This window comes from Pseudopodoces humilis, chromosome 11, assembly GCF_049639895.1.
Source record: "Pseudopodoces humilis isolate 2021_Gansu_Grassland_sample_001 chromosome 11, ASM4963989v1, whole genome shotgun sequence".
Taxonomy (NCBI): domain Eukaryota; kingdom Metazoa; phylum Chordata; class Aves; order Passeriformes; family Paridae; genus Pseudopodoces; species Pseudopodoces humilis.
The window spans coordinates 4465599-4491354 of NC_142210.1; the positions used below are offsets into that span (position 1 = coordinate 4465599).

Consider the following 25756-nt stretch of genomic DNA (forward strand, 5'->3'; position numbering starts at 1 on the left):
AACCTTCCTGCTCTGTGGCCAGGTGTTTGTTGTCAAAAAATATTGTAGTTGCTTTTATTTTTTTTTTTTTTTTTTGGTTTTGTATTTACTCCTTGGTCTGACTAATAGAGAACTTGATAATCACATAGCAAAAAACCGCCCACAAATCATAATTGCAAGGTACTTTGGTGATGTGCACAGGAAAGCTCCAGCCAGCTGTGGTGGCTGTGGTGACAGAGCAGTGCTGTTCTGCCCTGGAGGTGGCTGTGGCACCCTGTGGCTTTGCTGGATGAAGATGAGGTGCCTCAGCTTTTCTGGGCTGGGGAGTGGCTGCACAGCCACGGCTGAGCTGGGGCTGTGCCCAGAGCCGCTCGTGCCGGAGCACAGAGCAGAACTCCAGGAGTTTTTTGGCCCTCACTCCATGATTTTTTAAATATTTGAATATTCAGGGCTATTTTTCCTCAGTGGCTGAGGGAAAACAGCAGAACTGGAAACTCTGAGTGTTGTTTTCTCGTTTTTCTTTATTCCCCAGTCAGCTCTGTGCTTTGTTCTTTGCTCTTCTGACCTTGTTCCCAGCCCGTGGCTCTGCTGGCCAGGAGTGCTGCTCCTGAGGCTGCAGCTTGGCAGGGCTGTGTTGGGGTGGCTTTGGCAGGACAGTGGGATGTGATAAACTCAGCCCCTTCTTGCTCCAGCTGCCTGACCCTGAGTTGGGAACTCGCTGCATTCACACATTCCCAGGGACTGAGGCCCTCACTGTGCTAAAGCTCTTCTGGTCAATGTGTTTCCTATGGATTGTACTCCAAATGGTTCCCCTAGAAAAGGCAGATGTTTCTGGAGGAGAAGGATGAGCACAGTGATAACTGGGATAGCAGAAAACCTGAAAGAGGAGGAGAGATTGCTGAAAGGCAAAGAAGAGCCAAGATAACAGTGCCTGGACATCAGCATCCAAAGGGGTGGTTTCCAAGGCTCCCTGAAGCAGGTGTTCCAGCTGTGACCTTCCTTGTGCCACCACCCTGACACCTCTGGGGCCTGGGGCTTCTGTTGGCCCCGTTTGGGCCACCTCATGCACTTTGTACCAGCCCCTCCTGGGGCTCTTGTCCTGCTTGGGTGTTACCCCTGGTACAAGAGAAGTGGAGAAACTTAGAGAAGGTCAGGTGGGTATTCAGGGAAAATCTGCCAGGTGGAGGTGGAACAGGAGTAGGGATAACATGGAGAGAGCTCTTTTTTTGTAAGACTTTGGTGATCCAGAGCAAATCCAGGGCAAGTCCCCTCCTGTCCTTTCACTCTACTCCCATGGATGCAGCAGGGCCAAGAGTACAGGGAAAAGGCATGGGGTAGGGACAGCAGGGCCTAAATACATTCAACCCATATAAAACCCCTGAAAGAAAGCCCCAAATCCACTGTACCCTGCCCAGAGCCCACTGCATTAAAAAAATGACAAGATTTTTAAGTAGCTCAATGCTTGACATAACTAGCTGGACTTGTTAGGCCATGGGTTGAACTTGGTGTGAACCCTAAGCTGTGCTGTGTCAGGCAGAGATGGATCAGAAGGAAACCTGGAACTGACAGTCTGATCAATAATAATAGTAGAGATCATTAATAATAATTAGAATAGGTAGAGCTGCAGTTAAAATATTACTTTAAAATGCTGGAACAGATTGTGGTCTGTGTTCCATCAGAGTGTGGACTGACAGAACCCACCAAACCCTCACCAAAACCCACCTGAGGGGTGTGAAACAACCAAAACAGCAAGTGAAGGGTGAGAAGGACCCCAGGCCCTGTTCTGGCTCTTGCTCAGGACTGTGGTGTGAGGGAGGGGGAATGAAACTTTTTAATTGCCGGGCATTTCTTTGTTCATGGTCCCTCCTCTGAGGCACTTGCTCAAGCAACCAAATACCAGATCTGTGCCAATAAACCTATTCAGGATGAGAACCTCAGGTCAGAACCTTCTCTGCCTGCAGCCCCTGCCCATCAGGGAGATGTAGGCAGGGCCGGCTGGGTTCCATGGGGCTGCAGGCTGGGCCCCGAGCTCTTCGTAGTCCCTACCAGCCCTCCCTCATCCTCCATCGCTGGAGCTGCAGAAGAATGTCCCCCTCTGCCACCATTTCTTCCCCTTTCCCAGCTGGAATGTGCTCAGCATGGGCCAGGCTGTGACCTGCAGCCTCCCGAGGCCTTGTCTTGTTGGTGGGGAGGAGGGGAGACCAAGAAAGCGCAGCAGTTGGAAAAGTGACCTTTATTTAAAAAATAAAAAGAGCAACAAGCCCCAGATATTCTGCAATAAACCCTTTGTGCTGACTTGTCCCAACACGTGTGCGGTGTCCCTGCTGCCCTCTGCGGGGGCTGTGGGTGGGGGACACCGGGCTGGCAGCCACCTCTCCTGCTCCTGTCGCAGCCGGGAATGTCACACCGGCCGGGAATGTCACAGCGGAGCGGGACCGTGGCGCACAGCAGGCACTTCTCCGGGTCCCTGTGTTCCAGCCCCCTCTGCCTCCTGCTCCAGCTGGCCGGGGGCTGCTCCTCCCCAGGTCATGGCAAGCGCAGCTGGAGCCCCTGGGAGCTGCCATTCCCAGGATGGGGCTGGCCCGGAGCATCCCTCCGAGCTGTGGGAGAGGCGCTCCCGCGGGGAATAAAACAAACCCGAACAAGACAAAGTAGTGGCGGTGGGTGGTGGGGGTGCGAGTCAGTCCTCGGGGGCTACACTAGCCCCGCTGCCTTCTCCTGCACGTTGTACTCCTTGCTCCTCTTCACCTTCCAGCTGATGAAGGCGAGCAGCACGGTGCCCACCACCTTGTAGCCCACCTGCAGCCCCAGGTATCTGCCGGGAGAAGAGCAGGGACATGCCGCGTCTGGAGCTGGCGCTTCCAGCCGGTCCCAGGCTGGGCTGGGATCCCTCCCCTGCCCGGGCCCGGGGCCCAGGGTACCTGTTTCGGAGGAAATCGTTGTTGTAGTAGGCACAGAAGCGGCGCTGGCTGCACTGCTGCTGCCAGTAGATGCAGGAGGAGTCGATGAGAGCTCCGAACATGGCCGGGGCCGGCAGCCAGGCTGGTGGGAGGAGAGGATGGAGTCAGGTGCTGATCCTGAGGAGGTTCAGTGCCTCCTGCGGCTCCAGAAAACCCCCAACCTCATTCAGAGATGAACACTTACCCAGCAGTCTCATTAGTAAGAACTGGACTCCGATGGCGAATGACTTCTCATCCTGGTTCACCACCCTGGTGGGGAGAAGCCACGGGAGGTCAGAGCTGCTGGCACTGGATTTGGCCAAGACTTGGGCTGGATATATGTTTATGACTTGATCCCAACCATCATATTGGCTCCCCTCTGGGACTCAGCACCACCCGCCCCTGCTCACCGTAACACCATCATGTACAGGGGGTTGTGGGACAGGCAGGCGACCAGGGCAGCAAAGGAGATGAGGAATATGGCAGGAAGGAGCATATGGGAGCAGCTGACTGGACAAGAGCCCGTGTAGGTGGAGAACAGCTCATTCCAATTCAGGGAACAGTTGTGGTAGATCTGTTGGAAACGTTTGGAACAAAACAGACGTCAGACTCCCAGCGCCAGGAGCAGGCTTCTCGTGACCCCTCATCCCACATCCCTGTGCAGGACACCGATAACAGCTCCAGTATTAAAGCACAGCCGTGGCAACCTGTAGTGGGATTTGCCACCATCCCTGTTCCTCCAAGCAGGCTCCCAGGGCATTGCAGCAATTCTCCATGGTACCTTCCCAGGGCTCAGCACACCGTGTGGAAAAGGTTCCACCCCCTTATTGCATTTATTGGGTTCCTGCAGCATCACTGCACTATTCCCAGCAAGGCTGCTTTGCTAACCACCTGCTTTACTCACCAGCTGTTTGGGATTGGAGGGGTTGGTGGTGCTGTTGGTGCAGCCAGCGAAGCAGGGTGAGATGTATTCCGTGGTGTTTTTCCGGCACACAGGGTGGAAGATCTGCTTAGAGCATTGGCACCCAACCCGTGCCTTGAGCTGCTGCTGGGAATTGGGTGTACTGCCAGAAAGGAGTGGGGGATAAATTGGTAAAACATTAAGAAATAGGACAGGAGGAATTAAAAAAAAAAAAAAATCCCTTTTACTAGCTGAGCAGTTTTCCTGTTCCTGTTTGGGCTGGGACACTGCCAGCAGCAGCCTGGCCTTCTGCCAGCCCCTGATCCCCGCAGGTACCTCTGGAAGTGTGCAGTGAATGTCACAGGAATTTTGTTATTGTCTACAAACAAGTACTCACACACTTCTTTTTTTCTTTTTTCTTTTTTTTTTTTTTTTTTTTTTCCAGCTGAAAATTAATCAGCCAAAAGCATGGAGAAATGGATCTGGGCTCTGTCCAGAGCTACACAAACAGATGTGTGAACAGCCACAGCTGGAAACACCACACAGACACAAACTGAAAGTGGGCATGTTCCCAAACAACTGTGGAAGTGCAGAGGACAAACCCAGATCTGCCCTGTCTTCCCTCACTCCCCCAAGGAGCACATCTGCTGGTGTCACACAGCCTGAATCCTGCAGGAATGTGGCGCTGAGGAGCTGCCCTTGGGCAGGGTGGGATGGGGCTGCTCCACCTCCTGTGGGAAGATGGCATCAGAAATCTCTTTCTTGCTGGCATTGCCCTGGGAAATGAGCTTAATGCACTTGACATCAAGCCTTGGCCACATATAAAAGTCATTTTTATCCTAAGGAGTCGTGGTAAGAGCCAAAAATATCCACTGAGGTGAGGAGAAAGATGATGTCCAGCTAGAACACTGGGAGCATATGAAGTGATATGGACACAATATTCCTAATTTTCCCCTAAAAATCCAGAGTGAAAAATTACACCCTGCTTGTTTGGCCCAGCAGATCATGGATAAATGTCCTCCTGAGCTCTCTGGGCTGTGAAGCACCCGGATCTCCTCCATGCACTGGGGATCAAGGAGCAAGAAGCAGTATGGTGGTATCTTCTGCCCCTCCACCGGCGTGTATCCCTCCCCAGGGGTAAGAGCTGGAGAAACAAGGAGCTGGGAGCAGCACCTGCATTACCTGGGGTGGTAGATGCCCTCGATGTGCCCTGTGGAGCAGCCCATGAAGAAAAGGGGCAGGCAGAGGAGGATGGAGAAGACGAGCACGACCACGGCGAAGCGCGGGATGGCACGCAGGGAGAAGGAGAAGCGCTTCATGATGATCCCTCCCAGCAGCATCCCGAGTGCCGCCGCCGGGAGGTTGACAGCTCCTGCAGAGGAATGGAGCCATCAGGGGGTCCTGCCTGCCCAGAACCCCTCCATGGGCAGGGGGCAGCTCTCTGGACCTCACAGATCCAACTGTTGTCCAAGACAGCCCAAACCCAAGGCAGCTGGGGAACCACAGGTCAGGGAAGTCACCAACTACCCCAAGGCGAACCCCAGGTCTCATCCAAAAATGAGCTTTCAGTGACTCCTCCTCTGTGGTTTAAAAAGCCTGTGGAATATGGGCAGTTGGCTCCCTGCTGATGGATATTTTTTGCCTCCATCCATGCTCACCTATGAGGAAGTTGGCCTGGGAGGGGGAAGCACCGTACTGCTTCTCCAGGAATTTGTTGAGGAAGGTGGCCAGACCCGCAATGACGGAGGAGAAGCTGCACTGAGCCAGCACCAGGAGGATGAAGAGGGGGTTGAGCAGCAGCCTGAGGAAGATCTTTGGGAATCCTACAGGGAAACCATAGGAAAAATATCTTTTAGCTGTGTGATCCTCACACCAGTAATTTGTACTGGGAAGAAACCCCCACCCTTAGCCTGTTCCCAGGAAGGATGTCTGTGAGTTGATGATCTACTGGGGATGTCTGCAGACATGGGAAAGTGGGAGGGGAGACACCTTAATGTGTCCCAGCAGCTGGCAGGACCCTGGATGTGTTTTCCTGGTGAGACACTGTGTCCTCTGGCCCTGTAAACAGAGGCAGATGGACCCTGGGAGAAACTCTGTTTATTTCTTCTCTTATGAGTTTTCTAATTAGCAGAGAGTGGTGGAGAGCCAGCATCCATTAAAGCCTAAAGAGAGGAGAAGAGGGAACTGGCAGCTCCAGGATATGAGTGCAGTGCAGGAAGAGGCAAGGAGGGAGGGGCCTTAAATGGGCAGAAATCCTCCTGGAGCTAAAAGACTCATTAATCTGGTCCCTCAGCAGTGACATCCCTCTCAAGCCTGTTTTGGCTCCACATAAACAGTGTCAACTGCAGTGGGGTGACCTTGTCGAGGAGCTGGTGGCGCCAGCAGCCCCATGCCCACTCCTCCCAGCGACGCTTTTCTGGCACACTCACACCACTTCAAGGTCCTCAAAGCAAAATTTGGAAACAGTTCAGACCCCACAGAAGAGGGGCCTCAAGGGGTATGTAGCCAGAAGGAGGCTGTGCCCACCTTCCCATGGTCCTTATGCCCTCGTGGTGCCAGAGCTGGTCTGCACACGCTGCTGGGCTCCCAAGGACTCCCAGTAAACCCCCTTGGTGTGAATCTGCTGGTGGGATGGCCCCCACCCACCCACCCAGCACGGCCCAGCATCCCCATCCACCCTCGCCTGGACCTGCCAGGACTTTACTTTTTATAAACTGTAGCAGGGAGGTCTCTTCAGCAGCCCCTGTCTCCATCTTCCTGAGCATGCCGGCCTCCGTGTTCCGCTCCTGGCAGGGGAGAGAGGAGCAGCCTGTGGTGAGGGGGGTGGCACTGTCCTGGAGCAGGGAGGCTCAGGAGGGACAGGGCCTGTCCCAGGGGCCTTTCACCCCCAGCCAAGCCTGACAATTACAGCAAAGCCCCATCCCACGTGCACTGAGCACCTCTCCAGGCTGGGAGAGCTGGGAGTGTTCACCTAGAGAAGAGAAGGCTCTGGGGAGAGCCCCTTCCAGGGCCTAAAGGAGCTCCAAGAGAACTGGAGAGGGACTTGGGACAAGGGCCTGGAGCGCCAGGACATGGGGGAATGGCTTCCCACTGCCACTAGGGTTAGATAGGATCTTGGGGACAAATTCTGGAGGAGGTGAGGCCCTGGCACAGGCTGCCCAGAGAAGCTTTGGCTGCTCCAACCCTGAAGGTTGGACGGGTCTCGGAGCAGTGGTCTGGAATAGTGGAAGGTGTCCCTGCCCATGGCAGGGGGTGGAACAGGATGAGCTTTAAGGTCCTTCCAACCCAAACCATTCCGGAATTCTGTGATTAAAGGGGTGAATTATCTCAAATATCACTGCAGCCCCTGAGCAGAGCAGCAGGACAGCAGCTTGTTGTTGGGAACTTTTAAGAACTTGTAATTCTTTCCTCCCCTGAATCCTGACAAAACACCTCTCTTTTAACTCTGCAAAAAGTCTGAAAATTAAAGTTAGAGATAGTTCAGCACAAGTCTGGGGAGTCCTTTAACCATAACTGTGAAATATTTTGGGTTTGATTTCAATGAATAAACAATTTCAAAACAGAACTGAAGTATTTTTGTAACAAAACCAGTAGGGTTTGGCTTTGAAAACACCAAAATGATACATGTTAATTATTTTCCATCTTTTAAATTTTGTTTTAATGGGAAAGAGTTGCTGGACTTCCTTCCTCCCTCTCCCCCCTCCCCTCTGGGGACAGATATTCCCTCCCTGAGCACATCCCTGACTCCAGGACGTTCCAGCCTCTGGAGATGAGCTCTCACCTGTCCTTTCACCATGTACCGAGGGAAGAAGAAGTAAGGGATGGAGGTGAGCACCAAGCAGCCCGAGGAGATGAGCAGCCCCAGCCACCATGCTCCGATCCACCGCTGGTCACCTGGCGTCAGGTCCACTGGCATTACAAGACACAAGGATACTCTGTAAGAGCTCCAGGGGTGAAAGGGACAAACCTCCATGAAAATACAGACTAGTGGAGTATGAAGAGTCCCTGTAGGCACAGCCCAAGGGTCTCTCCACTGCCATGTAAGAGCAAATGGATGGAGGTGGGATCTCCTACCAGTGTTGGCAGCAAGACTGGCCCTGGTTGTGTTTGGCCTGTGATTTCCCTGGCTAGGGCCCTGTACCACCACTCATCCCAGCTGTACCGAGCCTCCCAGGATGGATTTGGTCAGCATGGAAGCATGCTGGTGGCACAGGTTCAACTCTAACCCCTGAGCCAACCAGTGAGGCAGAGATTACGGGGGCCCGACTCCATCCTCTGCCTGGAGAGCGCAGTGGGTTGGACCAGGGATGCTGAGCCAAGACAGGGACTGGGAAAGGACACGCTGCTTTCCTGGAAAAAGTTGCTCTCCCATTGTTCCAGGCTTGGTCACTTTCTGCTCGCAGGGACCGAGGGAAGGTCCTGTGCTGGCACAAACTCCTGGTTTCCGAGTGGACCAAACTCCAGGCGCTTTCTCCGGAAAAAGGAGGAGAAGGTGAGAGCCGCTCTGTCTCCAGCACTCACATCCTTTGGCTGGGCCAAGTGATGCTCACAGGTTTGACAGATTGCCTGGCTTGGCATGGGGACCCGGCTGCCCATGGCTGGGATGTGGCAGCTGGGAAGGAACCAGCGGCCAGCTCCGGGTGGGAGCTCCGTGCCAGGGTGTGACAGGAGAGGAGCCCACACCCCACTGAAACAATCACCCCACTTCCCCAAACAGGACCACTCCACTCTGGAGTCTGGACGTCATCATGGAGCGACCAGGCAGAGGCTGCTAAATCTGGCTGCTGCCGCGGGGAGTGGGCCAAGGCTTTTTAGCGTTTCCTGCCCACATTAATTTATTATTCTTATCAGGCACCAGACAAAAATGTCAGGCAGGCTCTGATCTCTCTAAAGGAAACACAGGAAAAGCCACGTTAATGACGGAGCTGGGGAGAATTCTTTAGTAATTAAGTTACCAGAAATAATAAGCACACACCATGAATAAAGCAAATTATCCCTTCCGTGGCGGCAGCTCAGCCCTGCTCTCTGCAGGTGCTGGGGGCTAGTGCTGGGGAGGAGGATGGGTGGACTCAAGTTTCCCGTGTAGCCATAGGGCAGTGGTTGCTCTGTGGTTGTCTTCCCCATCCCTGGATTCCTCATCTTTCCCTGCTCCTCTCCACCACCATGCTGGGGTTTTGGGATACCTCCTCGGTGTGGTGGCTGTGGGCAGACCCCAGCCATGACCTCCAGTGCAGCACCATGGGTTGGGCATTGGAATGTCCCTACCCCAGGGCTCTCCTTCAGTGGTGGTTTCAGAACCACCCGTATCTGTCCTTGTGGGGTGACGGAGTGGAGGACTATGCTGGGGGTGCTTTTCCAGCTTGGGCAGTGGGTTTTATGGGTCACAGGACTGGTGGCGTCTGTCACCTTTCATCTCAGAGTGACCTTCTGATCCACAGAGGGTCTTTAGGACCGCTGCTACCTGAGCAATACTCACCAGTGTCAACCCTTCCGATATCCACGAAGAGCCGCAGCACCACGGACCCCAGCAGGTATCCAAAGGCAGGGCCGAACACAGCAATGGCAAAGAGGATGGCTGGGAAGAGGGAGCAGAGAAAGCCCCTGAGAGCAGGGAATGGTAGTTTCCATGCAGATATGGCTTCTGTCTTTCCAGGAGACGCAGGAATGGTGGCACAAAACACAGAGGGGAGGTACCACCCTTCATGACTTTCAGATGGCCTGACACTGAAGGTGGTTTTTATCTGACAAGAACAGGAGAGGGAGGGCAGCTGCCTGTGGAAAAAGTCCCTCTGCTCTGCTGCCATCAAGGCTTTGCTGACACAAGTTGTCAGCTTCACCATGAATATCCATGATATTCATGAACCCCAGCAAGCAGCAGGGCAGTGACATCCCGGGCTCACACAGGTGATGGAGACCTTCATTTCCTCCATAATGCCAAGGAAACAAACACACTGTAATCCTCAGATCCAAGGAAAAACATTTGGTACAAACATCAGGAGAGGTGGAAGATTCTGAGGGCAAACAGGCCACCAGACCACCCTGGGTGCAGCTGAGCCCTCCCATTCTAAAACAGATAACCCATAAGGTCAGAACATTTTCTTTTGACTTGTTTGCAATTGCAGGATCCAAGTTCCCTCCTTGAGAGAAACTCTTTACACAACCTTCTCAAGATGTGTAAAAGGAGCCAGTGAGCTTGAGCTGCATGAGACATAAAATGAAACAGAACTTGGGGAGATGGAATTTCTGCTATACTGAGACAACCCTGGAGCTATTCATCCCGACAGACATTCCCACAGCCCCAAAGGGAGCGCCTGTATTATAAGCAACACACCGGTCCCACTTTCCTTCCTCTTTAGAACCTTTCCTTCATTTTCCTTGCAGATTTGGGAACTCAAAGGGATCAGTGGGACAATTAATTGGAACAATGATCCCTCACTGCAGAGAGAAGACAAGGATGCTGGAGCTTGGAGCAACTTGGTCTAGTGGAAGGTGTCCCTGCCCATGGCAGGGGATGGAACAGGATGAGCTTTAAGGTCCCTTCCAACCCAAACCATCCTGGGATTCTGTGGAAAAAAAACAATGTACAGCAATGGTCCCACTTACCAACATACAGCGGGGAATTGTTGGCATCTGCAAAGTCGTCCACGTAGGATATCCCGAAGGGCTGGATGGGCACGGTCCCGATCCCAGCCAGCAGCTGGGCGATGACCATCATGGCCCACATGCTGCTGGCCTCCTTCTGGGGGTCCCGGGTGGTGTTTGGGCACACAAATCTACTCTCTGCATAGCACAGCTCAACCTGCCCCTGGCTTTTGTTACCTGTAAGGGAAGAAATGAACATTTCAAAACTGGGTACATCCCCTGCCTCCTCCCACACTAAATCCCCCAGTAGCAGGAATCTCCCAAACTCACTGAGTAGGCACAAACACCTGGATTTTGGATGGATTGCTCATTTTATTCAGCAGTTCTCATTGCCCTGCCCTTCCTCTAGAGTATAACACCGAGGTCGGAGTAGCAAACAAACAGGCTGTGATTTTAATCAAACTTTTAGAGAGTTCATGCTACTGTCTCACTCTCAGAGAAACTGTGGCTGCCCCATCCCTGGAAGTGTTCAAGGACAGACTTTGGAGCAACCTGGGAGGATGGAAGGTGTCCCTGCCCATGGAAGGGGTGGAATGAGATGGTCTTTAAGGTCCCTGCACACTCAAACCATTCCATGATTCTGTGACAACAGCTGGAATAACATGTGCAGGAGAGGCAGAAGAAATCCCACATGTAATTTTTGCATTCAGCAGGGGTTCCAAAGCCATAATGACATCAGGTTTAATCAGCAACTGCCCACCTTAAGGCTCTGCCTTCAACCACTGTTTAAATCATGTGTGCCCTGGAAACACCCCCATGTTTTGGGCAGCCCATCCCAGAGCAGCTGGCTCCGTGGGGGCACAGCTGGTGGCACTCACCAGTGCTGAGTGCAGTGTACTCGTAGGGGCCTGACAGGAAGTGGGGCAGGGTCACCAGGAAGGCCCCCAGCGCCAGCAGCAGCCCCCCGGCGCCGATCACGCGCGGGCGGTGCACTCGGCTGCCGAAGTAGCTGACGAAGATGATGAGCACCACGTTGCCGATCTGGAAAAGGCACAGAGAAAAGGGAGGAATGTGAGAAAACGTCACAGAGGACATTCAGACCCTACGGCTGTGTCGGGGTGGGTGGACAGGTCTCTCTCTCATCAGGAGGCGTTTCACCCTCACGGGAGCAGGAACATCCCCTTGCCCTGCGTGTTCACAGCACGTCAGTGCTCCCTTCTCATCTCCAGCCAGAAGGTCACTCCGTGGCCTTGGCCACCTCTGGTTGGCAAGAAAGACATCACAGCCTCCCTGTGATCTGTGATCTGGCTGGGGCTTCTCCAGCACCCACACCTGTCCCTCACCCCACAGGCATCACAGAATCATTTAGGTTGGAAAAACCCTCCAAGACCAGCAAGTCCAAGTGTTCCCCCAGCACTGACAAGGCCACCACTGACCCACATCCCCAAGTGCCACATCCACACATCTCTTAAACCCCTCCAAAGATGAGGACTCCACCACTGCCTTGTCTGGACAACCCTTTCAGTGAAGAAATTTTCTTTCATACACAAACTAAACCTCCCCTGGCACAACTTGAGGCCATTTCCTCTTGTTCTGTCCCTTGTTCCCTGGGAGAAGAGATCGATTGATGTGGCATAAATGGACAATTCCTCCAAAACCAGCAAGGAATAAAACATATTGCCTCCATTCCTGTGACTCAGACAGACATGAGCCCTGCTACAAAGTCCAGCCCACTGCAAATATTCATGACCCTGGACATTTGCAACTGCAGATAGCATCAGCTAGAAAGCCATGAAGCCATGCAGCTCACTCAGGCGACTGGGGGAACACCACAAAATTCCCATTACGTGGGCTTTGACAGCTTGGGACAAGCTAAGCATCATTTAACTTTGGCATGTTGAAGCTGTCCCTGCTCATTGCAGGGGTTTGGGCAAGATGGCCTTTAAAGGTCCCTTCCAACCCAAACCATTCTGTGATTCTATGTATGGCTAAGAAAACTTTGTATTTATGTTTGCGTGGGCTCCCTTGTTTGTCTCTTTGTGGGTTTTGTTCTTGGAATTGCTGTAGGCACCAACGCAATAAGATTGTTGTCCTGGACAGTCACAGACAGCAGGAAGTCTCAGTGGGCCCTGAGACATCTTAATCCCAAATGTTCATGCTGGGTGAGGTAAGATTGGGGCAGCCACTTCCCCAAGGGTCCAGGAAGATTCTCAGTGTCCAGCTTCTTGATGGAACATCCCATGTGCTCATCAGGCAGCTCACAAACAAGTGTGCTGCCATCCAGTGCCAGCAAAAAAGTCTCTGCCAGCGGATCTTTTCCTGTCCTTTTCCAGGCCTTGAACAGCTACTAAGGACGCAATTCCTGAAAATGTGAATTCCTGAAAATGAGAAAACTTATTCCAAGGGATTTCTTGATAAGAAAGTGTTTGCGAGAAAATCCTCAGCCAGCTCAGCAATATGCCTTAAACTGCCAGAGGGCAGGGTTAGATGGGATATGGGGCAGGAATCCTTCCCTGTGAGGGAGGTGAGGCCCTGGCACAGGGTGCCAGAGAAGTGGCTGCCCCTGGATCCCTGGAAGTGTCCAAGGCCAGGATGGACAGGGCTTGGAGCAAGCTGGGATAGTGAAATGTGTCCCTGCCCACGGCAGGGGGTGGGATGAGTTGGGATGAACTTTAAAGTCCCTTTCAACCCAAGCCATTCTGGAATTCCATCCAGTGGAAGTCTGCTCTTGTCCAAGGGCCATCACCACAGATCACCCTCCATTCCCCCTGGACATGGCAGAGCAAGTGAGGTGTGACGAGGTGTCCCAGAACACAGCACAGCTGCTCCTCCCAGCACACGGAGGCTGAGGAAGCCCTGGGTGTGCACAGGCCTGAGACCCTGTTGGGAAGGTGCCTCCCAGGTCCTGGCCACCCTTTGGGTGTTCCTCTCCCAGTTACCTCGTGCAAGCTGGAGATGAAACCCGAGGAGAGGCTGGAGAGCCCAAAGCGCTTCTCGATGGTGGTGAGGCTGCTCTTGAAGTTGGCGCTGTAGAGGAGCTGGGAGAGCTGGAGGAGCCCATGGCACAGCACAAACACCTGTGGGCAAACAAAGAGGTGAGGACCCAGTTGGAATCACAGACTCATTGAGGTTGGAAAAGACCTCCAAGGTCCAACCTTTGACTGAGTACCGCCCATGCCCACTACATATTGAGAAGTGATGGTGACCCCACCACTCCCCTGGGCAGCCTGCTCCAATGATTATCCACTCTTTCGGTGGAGAATTTTCCCTGATAGCCGATGTGAGCCTCTCCATGCACCCTTTGAGGCCTTACGGGACCTCAGTGCCCTGCTGCTGCATAACTGCTGGCGACCACATCCTGCATGAGTGTATTCCAGCTGGGTTTGGCCAATGGCTGCACTTCTGGCATGGAGCATCCTGGGATTCACTCAGCTGGAAAGTCAATTAACTGAACCTGCTCCAAGGGGTGTTGCTAGAAAAAGTCGAAAAAGGGCGTTAAAAGCCCCAGAGGGAGAGGATGAAATATGCACAGCGTGGTCTCACTACTGGAAGACTCCGAAATAGGATTCCAAACCCAGCATCTTCCCTTGAGCCGAGCAGTGAGCTGAGCCAGGAGCCAAGATGAGTGGAGGCAGAGGAGGGAACACAGAGAGTTTAGGGAGAAATCTGGTTGAAAGAGCCTGGGTGGGCTGTGACAGGAGAGCGCTCTCAGCCAGGGATGCAAGAGGCAGCTCACAAATGTCTTTTGATCTATATTTAGTCAAAACAATTTTCCTTTATTTTTCTTGGAATGGCATGCAGCCACACGGTGCCAAAAGTATTTTAAAATCAATTAAAGAAACCACAAAAAAAAAAAAAAAACCCAACCCAAAACCCAAAAAAAACCAGACAAACAGGGGAAGGTCTTTTTATTTAGATTCACAGGAAATCAAATATTTGCTGAATACCGGAAGAGTGTCCCTCAATGATAACGTCAGGAAGTGCAGGATGATGGATGGGGGATCAAAGGTTCTGTAGGACTGACAAATTCCTGATGTCCTTGGCCAGGAGAGCAGCAATAGTCCTTATGAGTATTTATTTGGAAGGGTGGTAGCGCCCAGTAGCCCTGACCCACTAAATGATTTAAAAAAATAATCACAAAAGACCAAAATTGTCCATCCAGCTTGGAGGATGCAAGTTCCATTAGTGGGTAGAGTTGTGTTTTGGGAGCAGAGGATGATGCAGGGGCAGGCCCAGCAAGTGAAGCAGAATTTGGGTAGAAGATGGGCAGGGAAATGGTTTCTTGGGAATCTTCTCCTGTGAGGGAGGAGAGATCCAGCCAAAAGACCTGTCTGGGAATCTAAAAGCATAAGGGGTGGGATAGATGCTGACAGACAGCAGAAGAGAGGAGGATGGAGATGAAGGAGAAAACGGCAATGTGAGGGCAGGCTTGGAAAAACCTGGAGACCACAGGGAAGACAAAGGAGAAAGGCAAACACCCAAAAAATGAGGAAAGAAGGATCACAGGCACAAGCTGCCATCACAGAGTTCCCAGCCACATCTGAGGGCTGAGAGCAGACAGGCTGGCATCAGGTGGCAGTGCCATTGCAATAACCAGGAAAGGACAAAGTCCCGCGCTGGGACTTTGCCCCGACAAAAAGCTGCAGAACAGGAATTGGGGGTGTAACGTGGGAAATCCTCCCAGACAGGGCCAAAGTGGAAGTGAAATGTCTGCCAGTAAACTCTTGAAGCTGAATGACCTCTCCACCCTCCCACTATCAGCTCCCACACTCTAAATCCCATCCCAGGACAAAATCCTGTGGGTGAAAGCTGGATCCACCACCTTCCCCAGGCCTGAGCTGGAATCACTGTGAGCTGATCTGGAGCAGAGGAGTGACTCCTGTGAGGATGGGAACTGCAGAGGGGATCTTGTTGTCAGAGAACATCAATTTTTGCTCGTGTGGCTCTGGCCAGACTCTACTGAAGCCCCTGGAGCAAGGAAGAGGCAGCTGAACAACAGCGGTCCGGGAACACCCGAACTGCAGAGCAGCTGGACACAGAGCTCTCCCGGAGCCAGGCGTCAGCCGGAGAAGCAAAGCTGTTTACCAACAGGGAGGGAAGAGGGTGGATCACTGAGGCCGAAATTAGCGCAGCAAATGTCAGCCGGATCCCAGGGCAGATGGGGAGACGGAGTGTCGAGGATGCTGGCACAGAGGGAAGATGAGGAGGAGAGGCAGCCTGGATCTCCAGAATGCTAGGGTTGGCAGGAGATGGATTGGAAGCATGGGAGGACCATAGGAACCACAGCAGGAGAGAAGTGGGACAAGCCATGGGTAGAGAGGGCAGGGAGGTAAAGGCAGAACTGCCAGGAGATGGCCCGAGATGTGTTTATGCCTTGGTGATAACCTGGGATGGCCAAAATGGAGCCCTGGATCCAGAGATGCCTGTGAACAAGCTGGGGCTGCCTGCCAGGAGGGAAGACGAGGTGGGAGAAATGTAGCTGGAGAGCACCAGCCAAGGGAGAGGAAAACCTTGGGGTGTGACTGCTTCCCCCTGCCCATGGGTCCTTCTAATCCAGCTCTTGTCTGCAGGATTAACCGGAAAGGCAGCAGAGCAGGATGGATTCTCCAGGGATGTGATCCCACCCTGAGACCACACAGCAGCCTCAGCCCTCGGATGTGCAGAGCCCAGAGAATGGGAGGGGAAGGGCAGGGGTGATTTTTTATCCTTGGAAAGAAACTGCCACCCAAAACAGCCAGAGAAAGGCAAAACAGCCTTTGCTCCAGGACTTGTGCAGCTGGAGCATGGCTTTTCCAGACACACTCCAAGTGTCTGGAGGTGAGATGAGGCCCGATTCAAGACTTTCCCTGCATTCAGCAGACTCAGTTTTAATTAAAATAAAGTCATCCCAAACCTTGAAGGCTCTGAGTGCAGAAAACTGGGAGAGAGCATTACTTGGACTCCCAAAAGGAGTCCATGCACCCCCTGAGGCTGGAGGACATGACAGGCACCGCTGTCCTGTGTCCCCTCACAGGTCCTCACGGGTCTCTCCCATCCATGTCTCTCTTCCCACGCGTTCCCATCCCCACATGTTCATGCTGACCACCCACAACCTGCTGGTGCATGGAACCCAGCCCTGGCCTGGCCCTTCCTGCCGCTCCAGATGTGCCGTGCTGCCCCACGCTCCCGCCAGCAGCCCCAGGAGGGGAGGGAGCCGCCGTAATCCATCTTCCCCAATGACAAGAAGGGGTTCTGGAGGAAGAGCCAAGCTGACTTGCAGGGAGGTTTCGCTGACGCAAAGGGCGAAGGCATGGTGGGAGGTGGAGGAGCCGGGGGCACTCCCAAGCGCTGACCCTCCGGAGCAGAGGCTCCCGTGGGAGCCTGGCGTATTTTTGGAGCTGCAGGCAAGGAGTGATTGCAGACAGGCAGAGGCAAGGGAAGGCCAAAGGTGTGCACCCTCATGGACTCCTCCCCCCAGAATCCCCTCATAATCATCCCCGTGCTTCTTTCGGAGCAATCCTGACTCCAGGCTGTTTATACAAGGCACTTGACTCCTTTCCAAAAGAGCTGCATTTAGAAGGGAAGCAAACTCCTGGGGGAGACAGGCTGCTGCCCCCACCCAGCTCGTGGGGACCAGCACCTCCCAGGGCAGTGCTTTTTCCAAAGGAAGAGAAACCCACCCCATTGCAGGGAAGAGGGAGGACTGGTCCTCCCATGCTCTGGACAACGGGAGCTGGCAAGGATTCAGTCAATCCAAGCCTAAACTTCTGTCTGAGATGTGTCCAATACTCAGGTTCCATTTCATAGGAGTGAACCATTTCTATGGAGCCTCCATGGATCTCCAGGAGTCAGGATAAGACTCTTCCAGGCAGGAGCCTAATTCTGCTCTGCAGGGACCACAGGTTTGGGAGGATCCTGCTACGTGCAGCATGGCCATTGCTCCACCTGGAGGAGTGAGTTAAGGGTTAATTCCTTGCTCTGCTTCCACAGCTCATGTCCAAAGTCATCCCTTACCTCATTTTTCAGTGTCTTCCCCTTGGCAGCCCTGGTTGGAGATAAAGAGGGTGGAAATGTTGACGGCACTTGTGCTAATCTCCGTGCCCAGCATCCTTCCCACAGCAGTGGGGATGGACAGAGCCAGAGCTTTGTTCATTAGACGGGCACAAGGACTGCCTGGAGAGCTGGAGACCAACACAGAACATATCCAAGTGCTTCCAGATGACTGACGACACCGAAGTAGGTCGTGACCAAGAGCAAAATTAATCTGGCTGGAGTAAACCTTTGGAAAGGACTAGGAGTAAGGATGCTCCATTAGTTCTTTCCTTATGCAGGGTACAATTGGAGTTGAGTCCAAAGCAAAATTGTTCGGCCTGAATGGAAAGTCAAAAGACTTTCCTCCCAAAATCAGGGAACATTCCTCCCAAAGAAGGAGACTCCAAGATTACCACCTCTGGAGACTCCCTCCTCTTTAATCTCCTGAGCTTGCAAAACAAAAAAAAAAAAAAAAAAAAGGAAAAAAGGAAAGGGAGGGGAGGGGAACTGTAGGAATTAATAGGAAGAATATTCCCAAAATTTTGATAGGGAGAAGACAGAGTGTTTATTTTAGAGTTTGTGTACACTGGGAGATCCTCCTGCAGTAGGACAGCTGAGGTCACTCAGTCCAAAAGAAATATATCAGCTGGATATGGATAGTGCAGGGATGCGTGGGAAAGTACATCCCTCCTTGGCATCACTTTCTTATGGGCAGCTGCCTGGATTTGTAGAGTAAAAAGTACCATGAAAGATGAAAAAAACACATCATTTCCACAGAAGGAACCAAATACCCTGCACAGAGCCCATCCTTCAGCACAGAACCTCTGAGTCTGGTCTGATGACAGAAGTTGGCTTTTAAGTGGGATTTCTGTTGCAAATAATAAAATAATATAAAAATTAACCTGGTCAGGGATTGTCTGAAGTGTGCTGGAATGAAGACTGTCTACTGCCAAGCTATGCATGTTTTACACCCCACAACTGTCATGTGCAAAGACAATATTTGCTCTTTTTGCAACAAACACGGGCACGGCATTTCCTGGCACTGTATCCCGGTGACTTTGCAAGGCACATGTGAGCCCAGCTTTGCCCAGGATGGAGGTTTTTGGTTGTGGAGGATTGCTGAGACAGATCCTCAGTGGGGGATGCTTCCCAAGAAAATACTGCCCTCAAAATAGGATGCTGGGCATCCCTCAGCCTTTCCTCCCTCTGGTAGTTTGGGTGGTTGGTCTTCATTCTTTCCTCTTTTTGTTCCAGGGCATCAGGATCCAGTCAGGGTTTCCTTGAGGGCAGGTCCAGGCTGGCTTGGTTTTGCCTGACCCAGAAGTGTGTGCAAACACTCCTCCCGCCCGGCCGGCCGTGCCTCGTGCTCCCTATCAGCGTCACTCCTCTCCTGTCCTGCTCCCGATAATCTTATCTACACTGACCACTCCTTGCTTGTGTTTGGGCACCCAACCACCTCGCCCCTCATAAAATTACCTTGTCTCAGGTCTCCCAGACCTTGATCCCACTAAACTTTCCAACCCATCTTTTTCCTTATCCCACTGCTGGTGTTGCTGGTGAAGACCAGGTGGTTCTTCCCTTCTGGAGCCCGATCCCACCAAGCAGACGTGACCACAGTGCTGGACCATCCAAACCCAATCTGTGCTATCTGGTGCCAGCACCATCACCACAAATGCTGGAAGACCCTGCAGATCCTTCTCATGTCACTGAGGATCTTCCTTGTGTCTTTGCCACAAACACTCATCCAACCCGCCGTGCCTGCCTGCGCAATTGCAATATTGCTTTGATTTTCTTGCTTAAATCAATGGCTCTCATCAGCCACGACTTTCTCTCTTCTGTGTTTCCCATTCCAAACCTACAGCCACGCTGCCTCCAGATCTGTGACTTGATGAATCTCCTGTTCTGGCTAAACAAAGCAATTCATAATCTTTTCCAACAGGATATGAGAGCACAAGTGGTACATCTCCAGGCTTCTGGAATACTCTCCTCAGCAAATTCCTTTAGTCCCTTGGAAGGAAGGGACAAAAACTAGCCCTGCTGCTGTTGAGACCTCAGACCCTAAGGCCAGGCTCTGTTTCCTCTGCAGGAGACATCCAGCCTCCCCAGGGAGGCCAGAGCTCCCTGCTCCTGTTCACTGCTCCCTGTGTGCTCCCAACACCTTCACCCCGGGATGCTTTCGAGCCTTCTCACACTGTGAGAGCCCACAGTCTCCTCCTTACCTTCTCCCCTCTCCTACCCTCTTCCATTCCCTCCTTCTCCCTGCCCCAGTACAACACCCCATTTAAACCTCTCCCAGGGCTTTTAAATCTCTCTCTGGATCACCTCTGGCTGACATAAGTGAGAATAATTCTCTGTTGTCCTCCTGTTTCCTTTTCCATGCCAGGCAGTCTGCAGGCACGGAAAAAAAATCCTCCCCCTGCCTGCACTCGCAACACTTTCACACTGCTCCTCTGTGCTCTCCAGCTTCCAGCTGAAACCAGTCCAGCTCCTCTAAATCAAAAGATATTTATAAAGCTCTTCTCCTTGTCATCTTTCTGGGGATCCCAAAATCAATTAAAATAGTTAAAAACCACGAATGAGACAGTAAAGGCAAAGAAGCCAAAATATCCCAGGCTCTGTAAACAGAGAATTCTTGTGAAACAATCCTTTTCCAGTGCTTGTCTGGGAGCAGAAAATGGACATAGAATCATAGCATCATTAAGGCTGGAAAAGACCTCCAAGATCATCAAGCCCAACATGAGCTTAAATCACATGGTTGGGGCTCTGGACTGGGGGGCACTGATGGGGTCCTTGGCCATGTGTGGGTATCAAAAGGACCAAACACCTTCTCCACCTTTTAAACCCATTTTAGTCCTTTAGGCTGCGAGGTTCTTGGTGTTCCCAGGGCCACCAGGTGCTGGCATCCACCTGAAGGTTGGGTTCATCCTGCATTTGCTGAGCAGCACAGCTGCAAGCCCCCCAAACCCCTGTGCCAGCCAGCACAACCCTGGGAGCTCTGTGAACATCCAAGCGGGGGGGATGTCCCTGCTCATCAGAGAAATCACAGAACCGCGGAATGTTTTGTGTGGGAAGGGAGCTTAAAGTCCATCCTGTTCCCTTAGAGCCCCTTGCCATGGACAGGGACACCTTCCACTGTCCCAGGTTGCTCCAAGCCCTGTCCAACCTGGCCTTGAACACTTCCAGGGGTGGAGCAGCCACAGCTTCTCTGGGCAGCCTGTGCCAGGGCTTCAGAACCTTCACAGGGAAGAATTTCTCCCCAGTATCCCATCCAAATATCTCATCATCACCCCCATCTCCACCAATGCTATGGGGTTATGGGGATGCTCCAGGTTTCAGAGCTCAGCAGCCCCAAAACCTCCCAGTCCCAGAACCTGAAGGCCTTTTGCTATCTGCTTTGTCTCTTCCAGGGGATCAGGGTGGAGGCAGTGGGCAGAGGGCTCTGCAGCCCTGCACTGGAAGCGAAAGCCGTGGCTGGGCTCATTCCAGGTGTGAGGCACGGCCAGCAGCAATCGCGGTGCGGCCGGGCCAGGCGGAGCCCGGCAGTATCAGCGCAGAGCCAGCCCGTTTGGTGCCACTGCCACAGCCACTAAACACCCACGTGTGACTGGGAGTGACCCCACAGCACCTCACGGAACTGTCACAGCCAGGCTCCAGAGGGAGCAGCTGGAACCGCATGGATCCAAGGCCACGGCCACATCCACAGGGAATTGATTCCTGAAGTGCAGCTGTTCTGTTTCTGCATCCTGAGCAGCATCCCCATGACTCCAACCCCATCTCACTCTTCAGACTCCCGTAGAATCCCTCAAACTGTCTCTTTCCAGCAGCACCTCTCCCTGCCTGATGCACATCTCTGGCACCGTTGTGTTCCCACGTCTCCAAATGTCAGAGGCAATGGGTCCAGGTCTGGAAAACACCCTGAGAGAGATGGGGCCTGGTGCAGGGGCTGGTGCTCCCTGTCACAGGGATCACAGAGGGGAAAGATGGTTTACATGGAAACATGATTTGTTATTTTGGCCCCAGCCCTGCAAAAGACACCCTGCATATGATCCCATCACATGGGCTTTGGGGATTAAATATGAGCTCCGTGATGAAGTCTTCCAAGTGTCAACCATGTCCTTCCAGGCCTGTTAAAAGCAGGGAAATTTGTGTGCTGGAAATACCCATCAGGAACTGCCATTGCCTGTATAAGGATGCTGTGTCTGACGGCTTTGGGGAAGGGGATGCCCGCAGATTCCCATAAACCTTGGGGCTGGATGAGGCTTTTTTATAAACCATCATTCATAGCACAAGAAGCATCGCTTCTTGTACAAGTAAGAGCTACAGAGCCTTTGTAGCTCAGATGTTGACCGTGCCTTGCCCTCAGATGACCATTCCCTCCAAAATTCCCCAAACCTGGAAATTCCACCGTGACACTTTGACATCCTCCTCATTTTTAGGGGCAGAGGAGACTGCCACTGCACACAGGCTAATGCTGTCTGATTCTGAAGCTGTTATTTTGTTAATTTATATGTTTTTAGTGTAAATGTCACAGTACAGGAAGACTCAATAGGTCAGGAAAGGATGGGGGATCCTGTTGCCTGTCAATTTATACATTTGCTCTTAAAAGCAAGAACATTTCTCTGAGGGATGGGTGTCCTGACTGCCCTCCATCCCAGATGGGGCACATCATCCCTCTGACACCAACATGTTTGGGTAGAGCTCAAACTGAGCATGTTTGGATAGAGCTCAAACTGTTCCTTCATGTGCTTGCACAGTGCCACTGCCAGACTGTTGACTTTTTAAACCAGAAACAATTTTTAAACTACAAGTTTTGAGAGAAAAAGTTTAAAAATAATTTCTTCAGGCAATGGTTTTCCTGCCACTAGTAAAGTGACACCCCTGACTGATCTGCCCTTGGCCAGATGCCCCTGAAAGGTCCCATCCAAGTGTCCTGTGGCATGTGGGGTGCTGAGCACCCAGCCTGACTCTGGGTCACCCACATCCCACACCCTGTGGCTGCCTATGGGGTGTACAAATGGAGTAGCATTTATTTGTTGGGGCTTTTGGTTTTTAATCTGAAAGTTTCACATCTTGCAAGAGGCTTTGGCAATGTTTTTTCACTCCAGGCTGTTTTTGCTTGCTTCCAGTTTCCAGGAAAGGGCATGAACTGCAAAAAGGGCTCTGGCTTTGGGTGATTTTACTCACCCCAAGTCAGGCTCGCTACTGCAGCAGCCTGAAGGGGTCTGGGGGCACATCTTGCACCTCCAGCAGAACAGGGGACAGGTTAGCAGTCCCCTCCAGAGGAACATCAGTGCAGCCCAGAGGCAGTCCCAAATCACCCGGGGTAATCTCAAGCTCTTTCTCCTGGAGCCCACAGCCAAAAAGTGTCATCAATCACCTGCTGGAATAGCCCAGCCCGGGCAGTGGGGACCTTCGTGGGTGTGGGACTGGCAGATATCGTCTGGGATGATGCCTCCAGCCCTGGGAGCTCTCAGGAGGAGCAGCAGCTTGGGAACAGCCCCGTGGCACTCCAGCACAGCCCAGGCAGGAGCGGGAACGCCGTCCTTCACGCAGGGTGAGGGCAGCTCGATGGCAAACAAACCCCAATCCCATCCCGAGCACGACACCGTATCCACGGCCGCACATCCTGAAAAGCCTGGGCTGGGAAGCGCTGACACAGCTCAGCACACACACTGGGATTCAGGAACAGCGGTGGGAAGAGGCTGGAGCGGCACGGGGGGGTCCTGCCCGCGGTGGCCCCTGGCTCATCCCCGGAGCTGCTGTTCCCAAAAACTGCACTTGGCCGCTCCAGGTGCCGATGGCTGGAGGCATGGAAATCCCTCCTTTCCAGGGACACCCGGCTGGATGTCTCGAGCACAGGAACCAGCACGTGCAGCAGCCCCGGTGCACATCCCAAAACTGGCCAAAGAGCGGGGGGAAAAATACAGGTGAGGGGTGGTGTAAAGCCGGGATGGTTGGCAGGGTGTGAAACGTGACACATAGCCGGGGTGAGCCGTGTGTTCTCACGCAGGCAGCGAGCTCAGGAGCCTGGAGCTCAGGCAGGGGCTGGCTCTCAGGTGACAGCAGGTGAGGAGCTGGGCAGCCAGCACTGGAAAACCCACCTCAGTCAACAGAACTATTGTATCTGTCACTCAAAAAACTCTGCTCACCCAAATTTTTAAAGCAAACCCGTGTTACTCTAGGGCAGTGTTTTCTTTTCACACCAGGATGTGGTTAATCATTCCCCAGGCAGCGGCACACCGTGTACCAGACGCCGTGGGGAAGCTCACGGAGAGCTGCTCCATGGGGTGAAATCCCCACGGTGCCGTGCAGGGCATCACTCGGAACCCACAGAGCCCCCCGGCCCTGCCACCGAGCAGGCCAGGACTCCCCTGGACTGCCCCAGGAGCTGATGTTCGGGTTCTGCATCATCAAACACCCTTCGTTTCACCCGCGGTGCGCACGAGGGACGCGGGGATGCGCGGGCAGAGCCGGGGTCCCTCTCCAGGCAGGAATCCCCCTCCTTCCCCGCCAGCATCCCTGCCCCATCCTTACTTTGATGTTGCAGAAGATACTCCTGGAGCAGGTGCCGGAGCTCTTGGGGATGTCAACGGGGGATTTGCCAACCTCGGGGTGGACTCCCATCGCCACGGCTTCCCGGGGAGCCCAGAATTGTCGGGTTACGCGTGGGTTTCCTCCGCCGCCCGGCCCGTCCCGCAGCCCCGCCGTGCGCACGGGCTGTGCCGAAATCCCTCCAAGGCTGCGAGTGAGCCAGGCAGCGGGAGCGTCAAGTTCTTATAAGTCGGCTCCCGGGAGCGATGATGAAACGTTTTCTCCTCCCTCTTTTGCTTTGTGCACCGAGGGAACTTTAAAGTCGCAGGAAGCGAAGGCAGCGCGCCTGGAGCAGGTGGGGGCGAGGCCTCGGCCAGCCCGGGCTTTCGGGGCTGTGGTGATGGAACAATGCTAAAGCCAGCTTGGGGACAGCCAGCGCCTCTGTGCTCGTGTGCCAGGCTGCAGGACAAGGAAACGGAGCTGGCAGCAGAGATTTCCCGCAGGGAAAACCACCGGGATTTTAATTCGAAGGTCCCCTGAGGGGGCGAGAGGAAGGGGAGGCACCATTCAGCAGCTGAGGTTCGGCTTCCAGGAGGTGGGAGGGGGAAGCCGGGTGGCCAGGTGGAGAAATCCTTCCCTGGGCCGAGGGGTTTTGAAGGGAAGAAAAACTTCGGTGTTTAGAAAAAGCTGCATTTGTGAAGCTCCTGAGCACTGTTTTGGTTTTTTTTAACCAACACCTCTCGGGGCTTTGTTTATGCAAAGCACTGATTTATTTTGCAAGCGGGAAACGCGTCAGAAGGAGAAGGGCAGGTCGATCCAGCCGGAGGAGAAACCAGCTTCAAGCGTTTGGTGCACATTATCGCTTTCCCTGCTGAGAGCAGTGGGGAGAGCGGGGGGATCCCACGCGGAACAGTGGGGCGCACCCTGGGCGCTCCTGGGGCTGCAGAAATAAATCCCAGCTCCCGGGATGGTTTTCCCTGTGGGGGCTGGCGGGTCCCTGGGGTGGTGCCAAGGACCGAGGCTCTCCCAGAGGCACCCAGGTCCCGCCGGGGCCCGGCCGTGGGCGCTCACCACGAGAGGGTGCCAGGAACCCGTGCGAAGCGGCTGCCCGGGCACTGCCATCCTCCTCCCGACACCAGCTGGGGACCCTGGGCATCTCACCCTGCCCTGGGCAGCCCGGCAGTCACCGCTGCTAAGACAAAAAGAGCTCGTCTTGGCTGTCAGCTTCCCAGTTTCTGAACCCCAGGACGGGTGGGTATCACTGGCTCTGGGGTGGCAAAAGAAGCATCTTTGTTTGCCAGCTTTCTTTTCTCACTCCCATCCTCAGATTTGCCAGATCTGGGGCCAGGACATGGCGTGAAGGGACCCTTTATTCCCCATCAGAGTTAGCCAAGCTCTTTTACCCAGCATTCTATGGCAAGACGTGGAAGTTTCAACCTTACCAAGAGAAAAGCTGAAGCAAATCAACACATCTGCTCCTCTCCCATCCTCTCCAGGAGCCCAGCGTGCCACTGACCTAATTGTTCAGGCCGTGCCTGACCCATTCCCTGCTCCATTCATTTTGCAGCAGCTGTGACACTCACTTTGTCATAACAACCTTTTCATGTAGCAGCTGTTCCAGCCACTGACTCCAGCTTGTCCCCACAGATTTGTCTCCATACATCAAAACATAGCAGGGAAGGTGCCTGGTGGGTCTGAGCCCGGCTTGGCAGCAGGGAAACACACCCCTGCTCTGATGCCCCGTGCCATGAAAGGGGTTGGGCACCCCACAAGGGAAGGCAAAAGGCTCTGGTGGTTCAAAAGGGAATCGGGA

The 25756-nt window shown here is 53.3% G+C and overlaps 1 protein-coding gene across 2 annotated transcripts; it reads right to left on the reverse strand.

The window, feature by feature from the left end:
- Positions 1 to 52: 52 nt before the first annotated feature.
- SLCO2A1 (solute carrier organic anion transporter family member 2A1) lies at positions 53 to 24478 on the reverse strand. 2 transcript variants are annotated; one of them, XM_005529519.3, is made up of 14 exons: positions 23947 to 24468; positions 13341 to 13478; positions 11280 to 11442; positions 10423 to 10638; positions 9296 to 9394; positions 7601 to 7728; positions 6524 to 6605; positions 5478 to 5642; positions 5002 to 5191; positions 3823 to 3982; positions 3329 to 3492; positions 3124 to 3188; positions 2901 to 3021; positions 53 to 2794 (listed from the first exon to the last, which is right to left on the reverse strand). In XM_005529519.3, exons 1-14 carry the CDS (start codon positions 24034 to 24036, stop codon positions 2674 to 2676), a joined length of 1902 nt encoding a protein of 633 aa, XP_005529576.1. In that variant the 5' UTR covers positions 24037 to 24468; the 3' UTR covers positions 53 to 2673. The 2 variants fall into 2 exon arrangements, with proteins under 2 accessions (XP_005529576.1, XP_087917130.1); XM_088061004.1 differs by having other exon boundaries at positions 53 to 3021; positions 23947 to 24478.
- Positions 24479 to 25756: the final 1278 nt, after the last annotated feature.